At 35.1% G+C, this 18,620-nt stretch overlaps 3 protein-coding genes and 1 pseudogene across 7 annotated transcripts; 1 reads left to right on the top strand and 3 right to left on the bottom strand.

The window, feature by feature from the left end:
- Positions 1-2,490: 2,490 nt before the first annotated feature.
- On the top strand, positions 2,491-4,461 carry LOC111293951 (putative serine/threonine-protein kinase). Of its 2 annotated transcripts, XM_022887030.2 has the most exons (6): positions 2,493-2,819; positions 2,965-3,086; positions 3,168-3,384; positions 3,529-3,766; positions 3,885-4,035; positions 4,165-4,461. In XM_022887030.2, the coding sequence occupies exons 1-6, from the start codon at positions 2,747-2,749 to the stop codon at positions 4,438-4,440; spliced, it is 1,077 nt and encodes a 358-aa protein (XP_022742765.2). In that variant the 5' UTR covers positions 2,493-2,746; the 3' UTR covers positions 4,441-4,461. The 2 variants fall into 2 exon arrangements, with proteins under 2 accessions (XP_089600172.1, XP_022742765.2); XM_089744046.1 differs by having other exon boundaries at positions 2,491-3,086.
- Positions 4,462-6,781: 2,320 nt separating this feature from the next.
- Positions 6,782-9,794, bottom strand: LOC111293945 (serine/threonine-protein kinase-like protein CCR1 pseudogene; annotated as a pseudogene). Its single transcript, XR_016327265.1, has one exon. The product of XR_016327265.1 is annotated as a serine/threonine-protein kinase-like protein CCR1 pseudogene (transcript).
- A 1,597-nt stretch (positions 9,795-11,391) lies between these two features.
- On the bottom strand, positions 11,392-13,660 carry LOC111293950 (V-type proton ATPase subunit G-like). 3 transcript variants are annotated; one of them, XM_022887028.2, is made up of 4 exons: positions 13,510-13,660; positions 12,482-12,575; positions 11,929-12,029; positions 11,392-11,686 (listed from the first exon to the last, which is right to left on the bottom strand). In XM_022887028.2, exons 2-4 carry the CDS (start codon positions 12,567-12,569, stop codon positions 11,543-11,545), a joined length of 333 nt encoding a protein of 110 aa, XP_022742763.1. In that variant the 5' UTR covers positions 12,570-12,575; positions 13,510-13,660; the 3' UTR covers positions 11,392-11,542. The 3 variants fall into 3 exon arrangements, with proteins under 3 accessions (XP_022742763.1, XP_022742764.1, XP_089600173.1); XM_022887029.2 differs by having other exon boundaries at positions 12,482-12,633; positions 13,510-13,554; XM_089744047.1 differs by lacking the exon at positions 13,510-13,660 and adding an exon at positions 13,289-13,417.
- A 570-nt stretch (positions 13,661-14,230) lies between these two features.
- Positions 14,231-16,007, bottom strand: LOC111293948 (aquaporin PIP2-2-like). Its single transcript, XM_022887027.2, has 4 exons — positions 15,512-16,007; positions 15,105-15,400; positions 14,739-14,879; positions 14,231-14,620 (listed from the first exon to the last, which is right to left on the bottom strand). Exons 1-4 carry the CDS (start codon positions 15,810-15,812, stop codon positions 14,501-14,503), a joined length of 858 nt encoding a protein of 285 aa, XP_022742762.1. The 5' UTR covers positions 15,813-16,007; the 3' UTR covers positions 14,231-14,500.
- Between the last annotated feature and the right edge of the window lie 2,613 nt (positions 16,008-18,620).

Genomic DNA, 18,620 nt, shown 5'->3' with positions numbered 1-18,620 from the left:
TAAGGAAAAATTCTATTTTTGGATGAGATGTTGTAACCTGTAATAATAAATTGAAATTGAATTTTATATTAATGGATAGATTATTGCTGTAATTATTATATATCATTAGAAAGCATGTTGAATCTAGTTTCTAATGAAACAAACGAAAGTCAAATTCGAGTTTTTTATGAAGAGTTGTCTAATTTTAACTTAAGGATATACAGGCTGTAAGACAGCAGCATTAGGGTTGAATTTCGAAATTTTCCTTAATTTGTATACAAGGATGTACAGATTAAGCCATATATGTTTAGAAAGCTTATTGAGTCTACTTTTCAATGAAACAAGCGGAATTGAATTTAGAGTTTCCTATGAATAAATGTATAGTTTTTATTAAAAGGTATACAGGCTGTTTGGCAGCAGTATATGACGTAGATTTAAAAAATTGTTATAATTAATCTACAAGGAATTACGAGGTGTGCCATATATGGTTAGAAAGCTTATCAAGTTTAGTTTTTAACGCATTAAAGAGATCATAATTCCGATTTGGATATGTTGAGATATGACTATTTTAATGAAAAGACGTCAGGCTATCAGTATTAATTAGTTAAGTTAACCCTTTGTGTAACTTAGTTGATTTTTGTATAAATGGTCTCAAAAATGGTTGATTAAATTCTGATATGTTGAAATGATCTTGGATAGGCCATTAATTATTTTGGGAGAAAAATTAAGTGGTGGAATCGAATGGAGGTAAGTAAAATATCACACACTTTGCTTGTTTTTGAATCTATGTATATATATATGTTTCTAAATGAAAGAATGTTTTATATCTTTATTTTCAATGTATGAAAATAGGATCAAGCATATGATTATTTTGTGTTTCTCTATATAAATGATGGATCATGCTTATGAATGAAATGAAAAAATGATTTATGTTTAAAGAATAATTTTATGATAGCTACGTTTTTATATCCCTGGAAAGTGGGATCATCGACACCAGAACTAGTTCTACGACCATGGCTAACGGGTAATAGTAGTTAGCAAAGACATGATCATACGACCTTGACTAACGGGTAATAGTAGTTAGCGTAAGCCCTGGCTAACGGGTTATAATAGTTAGCAATGATCATGAGAATGAAATTATCGATACGGCCAATGTCACGGGTTATAACAGTGACCGTAGCTAACGATTTGAATGATAATGATGATTTATGATGATGATGATTTGCAATGATTTTTAATGATTGATCCATGATTTAGTTTGATTATGATATTTGAATGATAAGATATTTTGTAATGATTTATGAAGTAATATATTTTGACATTGATTTATGAATTTATGAAATATTTGACAAAACGATGATCTTGAAATGTTTTGATATTATGATTTGATAAGTTTTGAATTATCTATATGATGTGTAAGAAAACGATACTTGATCTAGTAAGGTATGTGAGCTTATACTTACTGAGCTGTGGTTTGCTCATTCTCCTTTTACTTTTTCTTTACAGAAGACTAAGTGATAAATTTGGTTAGTCTTGTGTGAAGTTAAAAGATGAAATGGGTAAGATTACTTAATCGTCGTAGAATATGTTGACCAATGAGATCTTAAAAGATAATTTTGTATTTTATATGGTTTGTATTTGGATATATAGAGATATATTATCAGTTGGATTAAAGATATAAATTTTACTTGATAAATTATTTTATTAAAAAATTTTAAAATATTTAAAAAAAAAGGCTTCATATTATTTTAAATTTTTTTTTTAAAATAATATGACTGTGTTACGTCTTGATTTCGAAGCGTGATAGCCTGCCTTTGAGGTTCGACTTCTGTTTAGATCACACCATCAATACGAATTCATTCTTGGGGTACAGAAATGAATTCTCTTGCGCACGACACCCTCATTGAAATTTTGAAATTTTGAAATTTTATTCACGAGACTTTCTCTAGGGATTCCGTGTAATTATTACTGAAACATTGACATTTTGAAATCTAATCAACAATTTAAAAAAAAATGAAGAAGAAAATATGTATGAACTAATCAGGAATATGACTTCAATTAACAGTCTCGGCCGGCATTTTATTCTGGACGTTTAGCTGGGTTTGGCTCTTTCCTGGCAATATCCTTTTGAAATTGTAGTAGTGATTAGTCAATTACATAAGTAGACGAATTTTATAATTATTTTATCATACTAAAAATTATGTAAAAATTTATTACGTATAAATATAAATTTTATATAAAATTTTGATGAATTTCATATTATTTTAAATTGTAATTGATTAATTATAGGCGGGTGCAATTAGATATTAGGTCTCCATTGGTGGGTTGATGCATATGGATCTTCTTTTTCCTGTTTCAAGCTTGAAAAAGTAAGTTGATATTTCTCAGATTTTACATGCGTATGAAATGAGATAAAAAAAAATGGAGGGATAAACTTATTGTAGTTAGTTGAATCTACAGCCCAACCGAACCCAACTTGTTTCTTGTCTATTATGTTCAACTTAATTTTTTATTAGTAGTTTCTAAATTTGTCCTGGAGAATGATTCCAAATTCTTAGTTTTAAAAAGTCAAAATCCATAGCCATAAAAGCTTGTGTTCTCATTTCTCTTCCATTTTATGTACTCAAGTACTTGTGTTCTTTCCTTCCTCCGTTTAGCTGATACTTGTCTCCAAGTAACGTAGACATTGACATCTTGAATTGAGCTTTCTGAACAAAAGAAAAAAAGGCAAAATTCGAGGTTCCCACTTTCCAGGCAGACCGAAGACATGAAGTTCAGTTCCTGTTTCTCAAATTGTTTTTCTTCTGCATCAGAAACCCCCATCGATATAGGAAGAGCGGGTAAATGTTGGGTGTTTATCTCTTTCTTGTACCTTTGACTATTTTGTTCTGATGCAAAGATTAAGATTTTGGTGTCCAACATTGAATTTTCTTCAGTATTCAACATTAGTCGTTTTTTTTTTTTTTTTTCTTTCTGCATATACAGAAATCGAAGGAGAAAATTATCAGAATTTTACTGTCTTCTCTTATAGTGAGCTGAAAGTTGCCACTAATGGGTTCTCTGCTTCAAACAAGATCGGAGAAGGTGCCTTTGGCTCTGTCTACAAGGTTACTTCTTTGCCTTGAACAGAAAATTCTGGTTAATTTTCTTAAACAAATGCTGATGTAAGTTTCGGTTTTGGCTTGTAGGGCTTGCTTAGAGATGGTACTAATGTGGCTATAAAAATGCTTTCAGTTGAACTCGAATCGATGCGTGGGGAAAGAGAGTTTGTATCTGAAATAATTTCACTTGCCAATCTTAAACATGAAAACCTCGTTACACTTAAGGGGTGCTGCGTGGATGGAGCTAATAGATTCTTGGTTTACAATTACATGGAAAATAATAGTCTGGCGCAGATCTTACTAGGTAAAAGTTTGTTTATCAATCTGATAATAAAGAAAGTCAATTGATGTATTAAACAATGTACAATGCCCAGAATTCATCAGATACTGAACAAATAAATAGATTTTTATCAGACAATTTTGGTTGCTATGTGTTCTTGATTAATAGGCGGAGAGCAAAACAGGATGAAACTTGGTTGGGAAGCAAGGCGAACTATTTCATTAGGAGTGGCACGAGGGCTTGCCTATCTTCACGAGGAAGTTGAGCCTCACATTGTGCACAGAGATATTAAAGCTAGTAACATACTTCTGGATCAGAATTTGATACCAAAAGTTTCAGATTTCGGGCTTTCGAGAATTCTAAGAGACAATGCTTCTCATATTAGTACCCATGTTGCTGGCACATTGTAAGTGAAATTTGCTGGTTCTTCCCATTACCTTCATGAATATCTCTTCTGTGGTTGAATTTATACTCCTTGAAGTACCATGGCTAATGGAATTTCTTGCAATGGCAAAATGAGATAGAGGCTATCTTGCTCCAGAATATGCCATCAGTGGACGTTTGACACGAAAAACAGATGTTTACAGTTTTGGGGTACTACTTCTGGAAATTATCAGCGGGCAGACAGTTGTAAATTTTGATTTAGAGCATGGTGAACATTACCTGGTTCAAAAGGTACTGTTATTCATGAATCCAACATTGATGCAGGAAACCTAAAGCTTTCAATTCATTTTCAGCATATATTCATATATTCTCCAGACAGTAAATTACTAGCATGTTGACTTTATGTGTGCAAACCTGCAGGCTTGGGAAATCTACAGGGCTAACAGCCTTCTGGAACTGGTGGATCCTACAGTACGTATGAACTACCCTGAAGAGGAAGCGGTTCGATTCATCAAGGTGGGTCTCCTGTGCGTTCAAGAAACAGCCAGGCTCCGACCAGAAATGCCAATTGCCCTAAAAATGTTGACTAATGACGTCGACATCGAAGGAGTTCAGATATCTCAACCTGGTCTTGTTGCTGATCTGATGAATATCAAGTTAGGACAAAAGACCACATTTCCTTGTTCATATTCTTGACTTGCTGGCTCTATTATTCTTTTGGGGTTGTTTTTTTTTTTTTTTTTTTGGGGGGGGGGGGGGGGGGGGGCGGGGGGCTGCTGGGGGGGGTCTCAACAGAGAAGTAAAGGAATTAGGATAGGGAAACTAATGAATGTTTTGGAAACTATTAGAACAGTTCCAAGACAGTCCCGAAAATATTGTACACAAAAAAAAAAAAAAAAAAAAATGACAATTTTTCAACATTTACATTTTTTTCTCAGGTCAAAATAAGCATATTGTAGTTTGCTAGTTGAATTTTTCAATATCTGTAGCTTTCTTGTATCTCTTTCAGATTTACCTTGCTAATTTAGTAAGAAATAAATGTTGTAAGAACCAGAGAGCCTATTAAGTCAGTGGATATCTGTGTCCAAGATTGTGAGCTGTGACTCATTTTCATACCTTGGAAATGAGGAAAATAGAAATTGGTGTAGCCCAGGCATCAGAATTCTCCCTTCTTCAGTATAAGATAAGAAAAGAACCGGTCACAAGCAAAAATAAAGAACAAATCCAAGAGTTCTCAGAAGATTTTACCTGAGTCCTTTAAGTCTTGCGAAGTTTTCAGAGGGTTATGACTAAAGCTTATTTTATTAGGGAAATCCAAATCTCTGTTGCAAATTAGATTGACCAGAGAATGAAATCCACCCTCTTATCATCTTTCAATCGGTTAAGCCAGCAGCATGCATGCATGGCTCCTCGCATGCCATTCACGAAGGTCACCGGACTCTTGATGGACTTTGCAAATGGCATACAGGGAGCCAGGCATACAAAATACGCATTCAATATATGGTTAGTACAAGCTAAAATGATTCCATGAATACGAAAATGAGTGGATGCATAAATATCTGTCTATATATAGTTTGAGGTCCTTAAATATAAACTTCATGTTACTTTTAAGTTCCAAAACCAATGATGACGACGCTTGAACAGTGGTAACTATGACTATCCGTATATATATACTGACTATGACTTGAGAACTGTCAAGTGAAAATGAAAAAGAAATCTATTCATGTTAGAAGCTGCATCAGAGAAAGGAGGCAAGGAGCTGTATATATCGAAGAAAAAGAGTCATCTTGTCAAAAGAAAGGAAAAAAAGGGAGATATCTAGGATGAACTTCTAATCAGTCATAATCAAGTTGGTTTCAAGGTGACTACCTCCATACCTCCCTTTTTCCCCCTTTGCTTTCCCTAGGAACATACCTCCCTTGCTTTTGAGTCAATTTGGCATATAGCTAACACAAACTCAAGGCATATCATTCGACCTGAAAGGCCACCTCTTTTCCTGCTTTTCTCTCTAAACATAGTGAAGGTAGTAGGGTTTTTGTGTGAATTCGAGTAAGAAGGTAACTGTAGGTTGGAGAGAAAGAAAGAGAGAAGAGGTAGGCAACAGAGTAACACTTACTGAGCCTTATTGTTTGGTTTTTGGGATCCTTTTTTCCTCTTTTCTATTCATAAAGCAGAGGTTCTTTGCACTAACATTGAAACTGATTTGTCTAGGAGTGCTTGGATGACTTGGATTCCATACCTATACACCTGGTGTTCAAACAACATCTCCCTCCCCTCTCTCAATCTCTCTCATGCCTCTCATGTACCTTTGTCCCATCTTCTTCTCTACAGGTTTCTCCTGATTTCCCTACCCATAAATTCACAGTGGGGCCAAAAGTCGACCAAACCGGGCTTGAACTCTCTCTTTGCTCAGATTCTGCTTTCTCTGTGGCTCTTTGTGACAACCAATATGTATTGGTGAAACTTGCCATCCCAGGCATGGGGTTCTAATTCAAAACTAAGAACATGTAAAATTAACAATTCGGTTGTACAGACATCAGACTGTTCAAGTCATTCAAATAGTGCCAAAATAATTGCAGTAAAGCCGAAGTGAAATGATAGAGATAAAGACCTTAGGCAAAAAAAGAAAAAATGATGAAATGAAAAGGTAAAATGCTCATAACCATGTCTGTTATAGCTGAGTGTAGCAATATTTATTTATATCTATTACTGCTGATAACAAGAGGCAAACCAACACCATGATAGTCTTTTTGGTCTACCCAAACCTTGGGACAGGTTTTGCTCCTTATGAAATTTCAAAGCATAGCTAGCAGAAGATAATTTTATCTACAGCATAACTTAGATGACAGTTTTTACTTTCAGCACATTGATGATGACATTGATTGGATGATATGGTATTCATTGCTTGTTTATGTTTGTGGTTGCGGAATGAAATATATGTTCCTAGCTGATAGGTTGACAATTTGACATATTCAATGAAGCTGAGAATTGATGAAATAAACAATGTTATCATACCAAAATCAAATACTTCCATTTCCCTAAAAAAAAACTAAGTTCATCACAAGCACTCTTACTAGGAACTTGAACATGATACAGGGAGGAATAGCCGTCGAATGTGCTACATGGAAGGCCGAAATTATTGTATGAACATCCATAGCTAAAAAAAATGTAGAGTTGAAAAGAAAATGTGGATATTAAGCAATACATTGCATCTCATTTTCATGTACAAGAAGTTGATTTACAGTTCCAAATAGCTACGCACATTGCTAATCTGTTCATTAGATTTGCACAAAAATTAGGGGAGGCAAGATCACAAGACCAGTCCGTCCTTCACAATTTGCAGCAACAAATTTACCATATCTGACATAGTAGGACGCTCCCTAGGATTTTCTCTAACAGACAACTCAGCTATATCTGCCAATTTAAGCAAAGGCTCAACGTTTCTAGGAAGAGCTACGTAGCAATCAATGATGGAAGCTGCCTTACCCTGTTTAATTAAGGGAACTGCCCATTCAACTATACTCGGAGGTGTATAATCTCTGTCATAAGCTTTCCTTCCAGTGAGAATCTCCAACAAAACAATGCCAAAGCTGTAAACATCACTTTTCATGTCTCCACTAAGATCAAGATCCCTCTCACTTGATGTAAGAAGTCCAAAATCTGCAATTCTTGCTCCCCAATCTGAATCCAAAAGAATGTTTGAACTCTTGATGTCCCGATGGGCAATGGGAGGCACAACTTCCTTGTGAAGGTACTCAAGTCCCCTCGCAGCCTGCAATGAGATCTTCAAACGAAGGCTCCAACTCAGGGGAGAAAGCCCTCCATGAAGGTGGTCGTGAAGTGTACCACGCGGCATATATTCATACACAAGCAGTCTCTCCCCCATCTCTGAACAGTAACCTAGCAAATTCACAATATTGCAATGTCTCACATTGCAAAGGATTTCAAGTTCCATCTCAAAGTCACGATTGTTGGTGTGGATTATGGTGGCAGCATTCGCCCTCTTGACAGCAACTTGCCTGCCATCTGTTAGCACAGCCTTGTAAACAAAACCGTAACTTCCCCTACCTAGCTCATTGAACTCCTTGAAACCATTAGTGGCATCTTTTAGCTCTGAAAGTCGGAAAATTTGAGCTGTCCCTGGGCAAGGAGTGATAGAAAGAGGAGGGAATGGCTTAGCAGTGGTATCAGCATCCAACTCTGGTTTGCCTACGCAAGACTTAAATTGTTTTTTTGTCCCTTCTTCCCTTTTAGTAGCAAAAACACGTGGAAGAAAACACCAGCTAAGTAATATCAGCAAAAAACCTGTAGCACAAGAACCAACTATAAGCACTAGTCTAAGCAGGTGATGCCGGTGCTTCTCTGGAGATGATTGGAGCCCACAAATATCCCAACAAGAACTGTTTTGGCAAAGAGAGCAAGCTGTGCATATTCTGTCAGCATTCCTAGTGCATGAACTAGACAAGAAGAAACCTTCGGAGCAGTTTGATCCACAAGGTGAACAAATCTGCAAATCTCTCCTAACACACAAGCTATTCAAATTTGGCTCATTTAGAATACTTGCATTGAAAGCAAACTCCCCTTCACTGCAGGAAGTAGAGCGACAAAGACCAGGGCTGCACAATTCCAGTGGAGGATTATAATCTGGTTGCAAGAAGGCATTTATAGACCAACAATCCAAAACCAAATCATCTTCCCTGATACCGCATGTAGTGAAGTCAGATGAAGCAAATGCCATAAATCCAGAACGCTTTGGAACCGAAGAAAAATTGAAATTGCCCCAACATTCCACCCCATGATTATCCTCTCGAATCCCACAAAAATGATGGGCACCTGCTGTCAACGACACGAAACGGAGCCCAACAGGAGGATTTGAAAATGAGGCAGAATCACCCCAGCATTTCACCTCACCAGATGAATCCAGGATGCCACAGATAGAGCCTTTTGCTGAAGCTAAAACTAAAAAACTGTCGGAAACATTGGAAACCCCTAAAATAGCGGCATTTGGTCCCCAACAAACAAGCCCTCCTTCTCTAATCCCACCGCAGCTAAACCCTTCGCCAGAAACAATATTTTTAAAAGCAAGACTACTAATACTCGGATCATAAAACAGAATACTCTGTTTTGAACTTAAAGTGTTGTTAGAACTCTTTACAATATCCCAACAATCAACGATACCGGATTCATGATCAGAAAAATAATCCCCTCTAATTCCACAAACATGATTCTTTCCAGCAGCTATATAAGAATAAGCCATGGTCTTATAATTTGAACGACCAAGATCCATACCTGACGCCATCAGGCTCCAACAAAAAACTTGAGAAGTGTTAGCTAAGATGCCACAAAGGAAACCTTCGCCACCTGAGAGAGATGCCATTGGAGGAACTTGAGAAGTAGAGTCCAAGGATGATAGTGAGGATGAAGTAGTAGTAGTAGGAGAAGAGGAAGATAAAGAAGAGCTACTGTTTTTGCTCCAACATATAACTTCCTGTTTCCCGCTGGCATCAATGGCACAGAAGAATCCGTTGTCGCCGAACGCGGCGGAGATGGGACCCATTGATCCGAACCCAGATGCGGAAATGGCGGAAATGAGGAGGAGGAGAAGGAGAAACATGGCTGTTTTGAGGATTTGCATGGCGGGTCTTTGTTGTTCTTGTTGTCGTCGTTGTCCTCTTCTTCTTGTTTGTTGTCATGGAATTGAAATGGAAATGGATAGTTCTTTGTTTGAACTTGAAGCGAGTAATAGAAAGAGAACGAGATAGTTGTTGAGGTTGGTGATAACGAAAGAACGTGGGTATCGCCATTTTTTTCCCCTTTTGTTTGTTTCCTTTTTTTACTGTGTTCGGTGGTTCGGACCGTTAATGTTTCGAAACTACTAAGGTATTCAAGTTGTCCAAATTAACTGTCAGTTAGGGTCACTTTTACTCTTCAATCTCTGAATGAACAAAAGATTTATATTTGACATACATTTCATTTACCATTCTCCTGATTTAGCTTTCTTTCCCTTCTGCATTTTTTACATGAGACAATTTGGCATCAAACAATATAGGATGTGCCATTACTAAATGCAAAACAGAGAGCATTACTTTGGATTATGGAAACAACCAAGCAATGAATGAGAACCACCATCCTCCTTTTTCTTAATCATAGAAATTTTAATTAAAAAAAAATTTCACAAAATTTTATTACCATTTGCTACTCATGCTTTTCTTTCCCACTCCCACAATAAGAAGACAAAAGTACAACCAAGAAAGTAAGACTGCAAGTTTAATCCACTTCAGGATAACTTCTTTTCTATTTCTTTTCACAATTTTATTACATGTTGTGATAACTAAATGTCCAATCGCCTTGCTTAGTCGGCTTATTAATAACTTGTCGACCCATATTAATTTTTTAGTATTTAAAATTGTCCGGATCTGAATATCAATTACTGAGTTTTTATTGATTTTATTTTTTGTAAATTATGAAAAAGAAGCATAAGATTGAGAATGTGAGAAGTAAATACTTAACAAGAGGAAGCCTGAAACACAAGAAGAACTGCAATCAGACGGCAAAATTATGCTTAGAATTGAATGTGTCAGCGTAAAATTTATTGCTGGCAAATAAATGGAGAGGCAGCAAGGGAGGGGCTATTTCAGAATTCTGAAAACAACAAGGAACCATTACAAACTTGAATGCTCGAAAATCAATTTTCAATTTGGAATTTTGTTTGTTGGGTGTCACTGTAATTCAGTGTCATTTGTGCGCTTGCTGCCAAACCATCCTAGAAATTATAAACAGCCGATCATATCACGTGGTTGCTTGGCCAGCATTCCTGGCATTTTACTGCTAAACGATTATATAGTCAACCTGAATCTCTTTGAGCTATTCCAAATTCCAGAGTCATTAAACCACAATTGGGGTACCCAAATCTCCTAAAAATCTAATCCTATTGGTCTATATATTTGTAGATACATTACCCCCCCCCCCCCAAAGACCAAATATTTGCATAGGATCCATCTTATTCCTTTTATATTCAGAAATCAATTTTGAGAAGATTAATTCTTAAGTTAAATGTCATTCCTACAATCCAATGTGATTAAATCTGAAGCCCGATTATGAAAGAAAGAATATATGAAGGAAGAAAATTAGGACCCCACACTTTCATTATGGAAATGGAAAGTTTGATTTCGAAGAAGATTTTGGTGTGCAAGTAGGGTCACTGTCTGGTGATATTGAAGCCATACTATTGTGTCAAAATGTATAAATATATAAATATGCAGGGTGGTAGCTCCACCATCAAGGATAAAGGTACATGGAAGAAGTGGACCCAGTTTGTTCAGGCGGACTCTGATCAGTGCATGTGGACTGTCGGGGAAAATGATTTTGCTTGGAACTCACCATAGATTTTGTTTGCTTGTTTAAAATGTTAAATGGTACTTTGTTTTCAATGTACTTTATATCAATACTTGAACAAGGTGCTTTTTTTTTTTTTTGGGTGGCAGTGGCTGTGAAACCGTAGAAGGAATCAAAACAAATAATTTCTCTTTGAGTTCATTTGGATGTATGTCTAATTTTGCTTTAGTTTCTTCCAGAATCACTGCCTTAGTTACAGATACTGCAATTACTAATAATGTAGCTATAGAGGAATCAGATCTCAACCATGAGTTTAGGTTCAGAAATAATGACATTAAGTGAACATAAAAATGCAACTATTACAGCATGCTGATGCAGGAGGCCTCCGAAAAAACAAACCAAGTTTTAAAAAAAAATAAAGACCAGTATAACAGATTTTGAATGTTTGCCATGTCTAAGGGGCTTAATTCTTCACAGTTGTTACATGCTTGAGAAGCATTTGGACGACATCATCTGAAATTCTTGCAGCCTCATTTTTCAGGTGGTGAATCTTTGCTTCAGTCTCTTGCTCAAGCCGCTTCACATTAGCACCTGAATCTCCACTGCTCTGTTTGATGACCACATAACACATGAAAAGAGAGAGTTAACAAATTTATAAAGAACTTAACAGCTGAAACCTATCTTGAAAATGGCTTAAGAGAATAAACTGATGCTATCAACATGCAGGGTGAGAACAGTTGCTTCCAATCCTCTCTAACAATCTCAAGGGACATATGAAGAGACACTTTACAAGCTACAAGAAGAATAGTCAGAATGCTTGACTCTTATCAACCCTCAAGAAGTATTTACCTCAGCCACTTTCCTCTGGAACTCTTTCTCCACTTGAGCACGGTATTCAGCAATCTCTTTTTCAGCCTCTTCCTTGGCTTGTTTCAGCCTAGCCATTTTTGCTAAAGGTATAAATTCAGAAAACAAATAACTAAGGGAAACTACTTCAGAGCTCAAAATGCAAAAATATAATAATGAACCAAAAAACATTTCCTCAGACCATATACTTCTAGAATCCTAAAACCCATACGTGCAGAAGCAAGTACATGCAAGTGAAAGCACCTATGTCTGTAAATAACGAGATGCAAACATACAGGCAGAATACCACAAGAAAAAATGATACAGCCAACTCTTCCATAGAAGACATGAAGAGGACAACTTTTCTTTCTCCTTTTAAATATCAGTTATATGGGAAGAAAGTCTCATATATTCACAGTTTCACACCAATTCATGCAGGCATGGTTGACATACAAATGAACAAAAATAGATATCAACCTATGAGATTAAACCCAGACAAATCACTTCAAATGGTCCAATCGGTAAATCTGTCATGAATAAGGAAAAGAATGGTTACCATTTCTGGCAGCATTGACAATGTGCTGAGCTTCTTGTTCTGCAGCAAGCAACTGCTGGATTCCGCCTTGACCCCTATTGACTTCCATGTTCTCCTAAAATGCCAAAACTAACTTTCAAGAACAAGATTGACTATAACGTATAATTGCAAGTCTGGAAATCCAAGAAAACCTCACTTGTAAGTCATAGCAATTAAGGCACTTTGAGGTCGGAGAAAAAGTTTAAAATTTGGAGCACATGACGTCAATAACCCCAACAGGTTAAACTAACTGCAAACTCGAAAGTTCATCACTATAGCCTTAATGTCAAAAAAGAATAATTATTTCAGGTTTATCAGACTTGTTTGATGGTGTTGATAAAACTATTATGGAACTACGCCAATTATATTGTTAAACTTAACAAAAGCAAACTTATAGGTTTATAGCTATAAAGTGTGATGTTAAGTTCTCAACAGAAAGGGGCATCATCAACTGAATTTTCCCAGAAAATCCAGTCTTAACTCTGATTTGACACTTTAGTAGAAATTTCTTGTTGGGCCCTGAAATTCCATTTCAATAGAAGAACTATAGCTCCATTTGCAAAAGGGTCACGAGCAAGATGCAAACTTTAACCTCAAAGAAACAAGTAAGATTCAAATCTTCATAAGATACAAGAGAAAAACTAAAATTATTTCTTAGATTAAAGATATTTCCTCAAATCCCTAACATCTTATATTTTATAATAGCTAAAAGGCTTTTTTTTCCTAAAAATCCACACGATTTCAGTTAGAAGAACAAAATACTTGGAATGAGATCTAAAAGGAACCCACCAACCAAAATCATAAGAATTGAACTGCAAAGAATAAAAAAAAAAAGTTCTCTGCTTTTCTACTTGGTTTGATCTTTCACAGAATTTTATTCACTCCAATAAACAACAGAATGCAAAGTTTCGATCTTTTGGCAAGGCAGAGAGTAAATTAAAAACCCATATGAATGAAATATAATGAAGATAATGAAAAAAGAATCAATTATAAGAGAAATTTTGGGTTACCTTAAGAAAGTCTCAATTTTTTTGTCTGAAGATTTCAATGGAAAACTGAAGGACGCTTGTTTGACTGATGCAGGTAAGGAAAAACTATCACTAGCACAAAGGGAGCTTATAAAACGATGTCGTCTAGGAGAATATTTTCTTAATTGTTTCATGTATTTTATTTTTTTAGAGAAAACAAGTACGCACTTAAATTTCTGTGAAGACTGAATTAATATATGAATTGCCATTGTTTTATATTATATTAAATAATTTATGTACTTAAATTGCTGTGAAGCCTTTATTAATACTTGAATTGTTAGTGATTAATTGTTAGATTTTAATGTTTGATCTACTTGTTGTCAAGAACATGTCACATAAATTAATTGTAATATAATTAATTAAATTTAAAATTGTGAGAAACTATCAAAGTTTTTACTACAATAATATAATTATTTAATTATAATAAAAAATTATGTAAAAATTTATCATTTATAAGTGTAATTTTTTTTATAAAATTTTGATAATTTTTATATAATTTTAACTAATAATTGATTAATTATATTATAATAATTATAAGTGAAATGTTACCTTGCCCCTTGTTTTTCTAATTTTGATCAGGAAAATATTTAATTGATAAAATTGCCAATTTTACCACATTCATACGCCACCCACCCAAGTCATTTTCCATCCAGATTTAAAAGAGAAAAAAAAAAAGATAAAGATTGAATTAAGCTCATCTAAATAAAGCAACATAAAGTTCTTGATTTTATAAAATTTTCAACGACAACATAGAGACACCAAAGACGACCAAAACAAAAGGAAGGAAAAGGAATGAAAGGGGGATGATGGCACGTTAAAAAGAAGTGCCAGATACAGAGAAACATGACACCTTCCATTATAATTTACAAATTCAATGGTCTGAAAAAGCCTCTTGACCATAGTTAATACTTAATTCATTCCTCCATGGAAACCCTTTTTTGAGCTTGTGGCTGGAGAATTATTGCTTGTTTTTTTATATGACAGAGCTGCTCCTGAAGGATCCAAGAGCTTTAACAGCAGATGCCCTCAGGATAAATTGGTGATAGATTGCAGCAATGGCAGCACCAATGAAAGGTCCAACCCAGAAAATCCACTGAAAGAATTCAAACATTACAAATATTGCGTAAGCATCAAAATTAAAAAAAAAAAAAAAAAAGTGCCATAAAAACGAAGGGAAAATTATAATCAATTTTGCAAGTGAAGGTTCATACCTGGTCATCCCATGGCTTGTCTTGGTTGTAGATAACAGCAGCTCCAAAACTACGAGCAGGGTTGATGCCGGTGCCAGTGATCGGAATAGTGGCCAAGTGGACCATGAACACAGCAAATCCAATGGGAAGTGGTGCCAGGACCTTAAATTAGAATATAGAAAAATTAGTAACTAGGATAATTTCTGTAGAATTTGTACATTTTATTACGTCTATCTACTTCCTACTGTCATTTCAAATTCAGAATCATACAGTCAATGAATTTTGTAATCAAACCAAAATTGAGAATTTTAAGAAATTTGTAGCCTAATTGAGAGATAAAAAGGAAAAAAAAAAAAAGGTTTAGAATTGGTTAAGTTAGAAACATACAGGGACATGGGAGTCTCTTGCATTCCTCTTGGGATCAGTAGCAGAGAAAACAGTGTAGACAAGAACAAAAGTGCCAATAATTTCAGCTGCCAAACCGGTTCCAGTGCTGTATCCATCAGCGAGTTTGTTGGCTCCTCCTCCATACTGTTGGAAGTAAGACTTTTGGAATGCTTTCACCAGCCCACATCCACAGATGGCTCCCAAACATTGAGCAGCCATGTACAATATGGCTCGGACCAAGGACACCTTCCTAGCCAGGAAAAGCCCAAAGGTCACTGCTGGGTTGATGTGTCCCCCTGCATTTTTTATCTAAACTGTTAGTCAATCTGCTATTTTATTGTAATTTTTAAAACTTTTTTAACACTTTCTTGCTTGTCAAATACAAAAGAAAGAGAGGTAGAAGTTACCTGAGATACCAGCAGTGCAGTAAACAAGAATAAAGATCATGCCACCAAAAGCCCAAGCAATGCCAAGAATGCCAACACCACCACATTGTTCACCGCCCTTGGCGGTATCAGTCTGGCTACTGTATCCAATCACTGTCAACACAGTGATGTACAAAAACAGTAGCGTGGCAATAAACTCAGCTATTATAGCCCTGTAAAAAGACCACTTTGTCAACTCCTCCGGATCGACCAGTGGAGCTGGTGGAGGATCATGGTAGTCCTTGGCTTGAAACTCACCACCAACCTCAATATCCTTAGCCATGGCCTCTTCTTACTACTTAGAAACTTCAATGAAAAAGCAATCAAAAAGAGACAGAAGCTTAGGGTTTTTCTTTCCTTTGCGAAAGACAACTGGAGTAGGGGTATATATGGGGGTGAAAGGAGGGAGTTAAGTGCGTATTGCCGTCCAACATTACAAAAGGTATGGTTCCTTTCACTGTCAAATTAAGATCAGTGGACTGTGTGATCAAATATCTGTAGTCAGCTCTATTTATTAAAAAGCCCACTTAGGTTTCTGAAAGTTATAGCGTTGAATTTGGTTGGAAAAAACCAAGTTCATTATTTATGTATTTTAGTTTACAATTATTAGGGTATATTTCTCGTTGTAGTTGTCAAAAGTGAATGGATAAGTTAATTTTTATTGGACCATGAACTATAACCAGTTATTTTTTAGTTGAATAATAATTAAATAAACTTAAGGTTACGGTTATTTTTAAAAATAATATTTAATAATTTAAATTTTTAATATTTATAATCTTTTTTTATTATCATATTATAATTTTTATTGGACCATGAACTATAATCAGTTTTTTTTTAGTTAAATAATAATTAAATAACTTAAGATTATGATTATTTTAAAAAATATATTTAATAATTTTAAATTTTAAATTTTGATATTTATAATCTTTTTCCTATTCTCATATTACAATTTTTTTATTAAAAATAATAATTAAAAAAAGTTACATTATTTTCACCTATCTCGTTTTATTAGTAGTATACAAACCATGGATAATGTATTTAACTTTTCAATTTATTTCTTAATAAATTAATTAAATAATTTGAAGAGTGCAGCTTCCACTATTACTATGACTATTATTGTCCTTCCCTCCAATGATGATGAAAAAAAAAAAACGCTCAGTAAAGAAATCCTTTAAAAAAGAGAATAAGTGGCTCACAATTCGCCACTTGTCTTGAATCTAATGGACAGCTCAATCACCAGAAATGGATGACGTGGGGGAGGGGAGGGCGTGACTAAAAGGTGTACCGACTAATCATCGTTTTTTCCACCACCACCGTCCATTTCAACTCGGTCCCACCCACCACCGCCGTTGATAGCCTCAACAACTCTTCTTCTGCCACGTTGTATTTTAGCCCCACCAATCGTTGGTCATTTATTCTGCCTTATTTGTTTTTAATCTAAACAAAAACGCTGTGCTTATCTGTAAATTCTAATACAGAGGCCGAAAAAAATCTCTAAATCCTAATCAATAATGATAATAATAATAATAATTAATTATCTCCATAAAATCCAAGCTATAGAACTACAAAAGAAACACAGAAAAATTTCCTGGATTATTTCAGCCACGTGTCAAATACTAAAAATTTTCAAGGATGATGATTGGCCATTAAACTTGTCGGTTGTCGTCTTCTAAATTTCATCACGTGCACTCTGTGTGAAGGATGCATCATTTTTTATTTTTTTTTGGGTAAAAAAGTGAGTAGCTCAATTCTCGCGCCAACGCGGGACAAGGAAAATTCACAAGCACTCGAAAGAAATATTATAAAAAATTATTTAAAAAATTAAAATATGAAATTAATTACGTGAAAACAAACAAATTTATTAATTCAATTAATTTTTATCATTGTTTAACTCATATTTATTGAATCGAAAAATTAAAAAAAAAAAAAGCACTAATCAATCATACTTTGGGATTACAAGTTCTGTGTCCAATCTCAGCTGAACCAAATTTCTTTCTTTTTTGATTCAACATTACCCTGATTATTACAATTTACAAGTTCAAGCAAGCTGTCTTCAGGAGTTTTTTCTCATCAGATATTGAAAGGGAGACCTATGGGAAAAAGATAGAACCTGTCCTGGAACTTGTCTGCAGGATTATGGACTCTGCTGGATGTAAACTGGAAGTGGATGGTTCTTGTAAGGAGTTGAAGAAAGAAATTATTGTTCACAAGACAACGAAAATGGAGAGGTTTCTGCCCCTTTAAGCTAAAGCCATGTAGAAAAAATGGAAGATGAAGTAAAGCAATTGTCACGAGCATGGGACAAATGTGGAAAACACTTGTGGAATACACAGTGCAAGCAAACCTACCATATAATTGATTGGTATAACTTTCTAGTCAGATATATAGATAATTTTCAAGTTGAAGAAAGTGATGATGAAGCGGCAAGTTTTCAAAGCTAAAGAGCCCAACTCCATTAGTTTTGAGAATCGGTGCACGTGTCCCCAATTCAAAAGACTGATTTGATTGATTCTGATAAACAAAAAATGATATTGATGAACCCCAGGTCTCCAGATTTTCCCTATTAGTCAGATACCTTCTCTGAAAAAATAGAGATGAGTTTTAACATTTAACATTGAGGTATAAAATAAACCTTACCCCTTCAAATGACAACATCTTGCATGATTTTCTTGCAAAATTTTTGTGTGGAAATTTAATTTTTATTCTGTTGCGCAGAATGATTTTAAGACAGATTTCATCATTTGAAAAAGGCTATCAAATTTTGCATCCAGGGCAATTATTGGCAAAGTTAAAGCATTAGTCAGAAATTTAGAGTAGCTCTTTCACTGGATGTCATGAATTTATATGACCTTGGAGTCAAAGTTTCAGTCTGGAATAATTTTAAACATGCAATTCTCATGATGATTCCAGGATGATGACAAAATGGAAAATTTGAGGGCAAGACAGTAATTTAAGTGAAAAGAAAAATTAACTACTTTCCTTCATACGAAGAGAATATATACAAAATAACAAGAAAACTGATGTACAAAATTTACAGTACATTGCTGATTCAGGGAGTGCTTAGTTTTCTCAATCCTTGATGGATGATGCA

This window comes from Durio zibethinus, chromosome 14, assembly GCF_047325235.1.
Source record: "Durio zibethinus cultivar Kanyao isolate XHJ-2024 chromosome 14, ASM4732523v1, whole genome shotgun sequence".
Taxonomy (NCBI): Eukaryota; Viridiplantae; Streptophyta; class Magnoliopsida; order Malvales; family Malvaceae; genus Durio; species Durio zibethinus.
The sequence above is the reverse complement of the archived record's forward strand: the minus strand, read 5'-3'. Positions and strand labels throughout refer to the sequence as shown.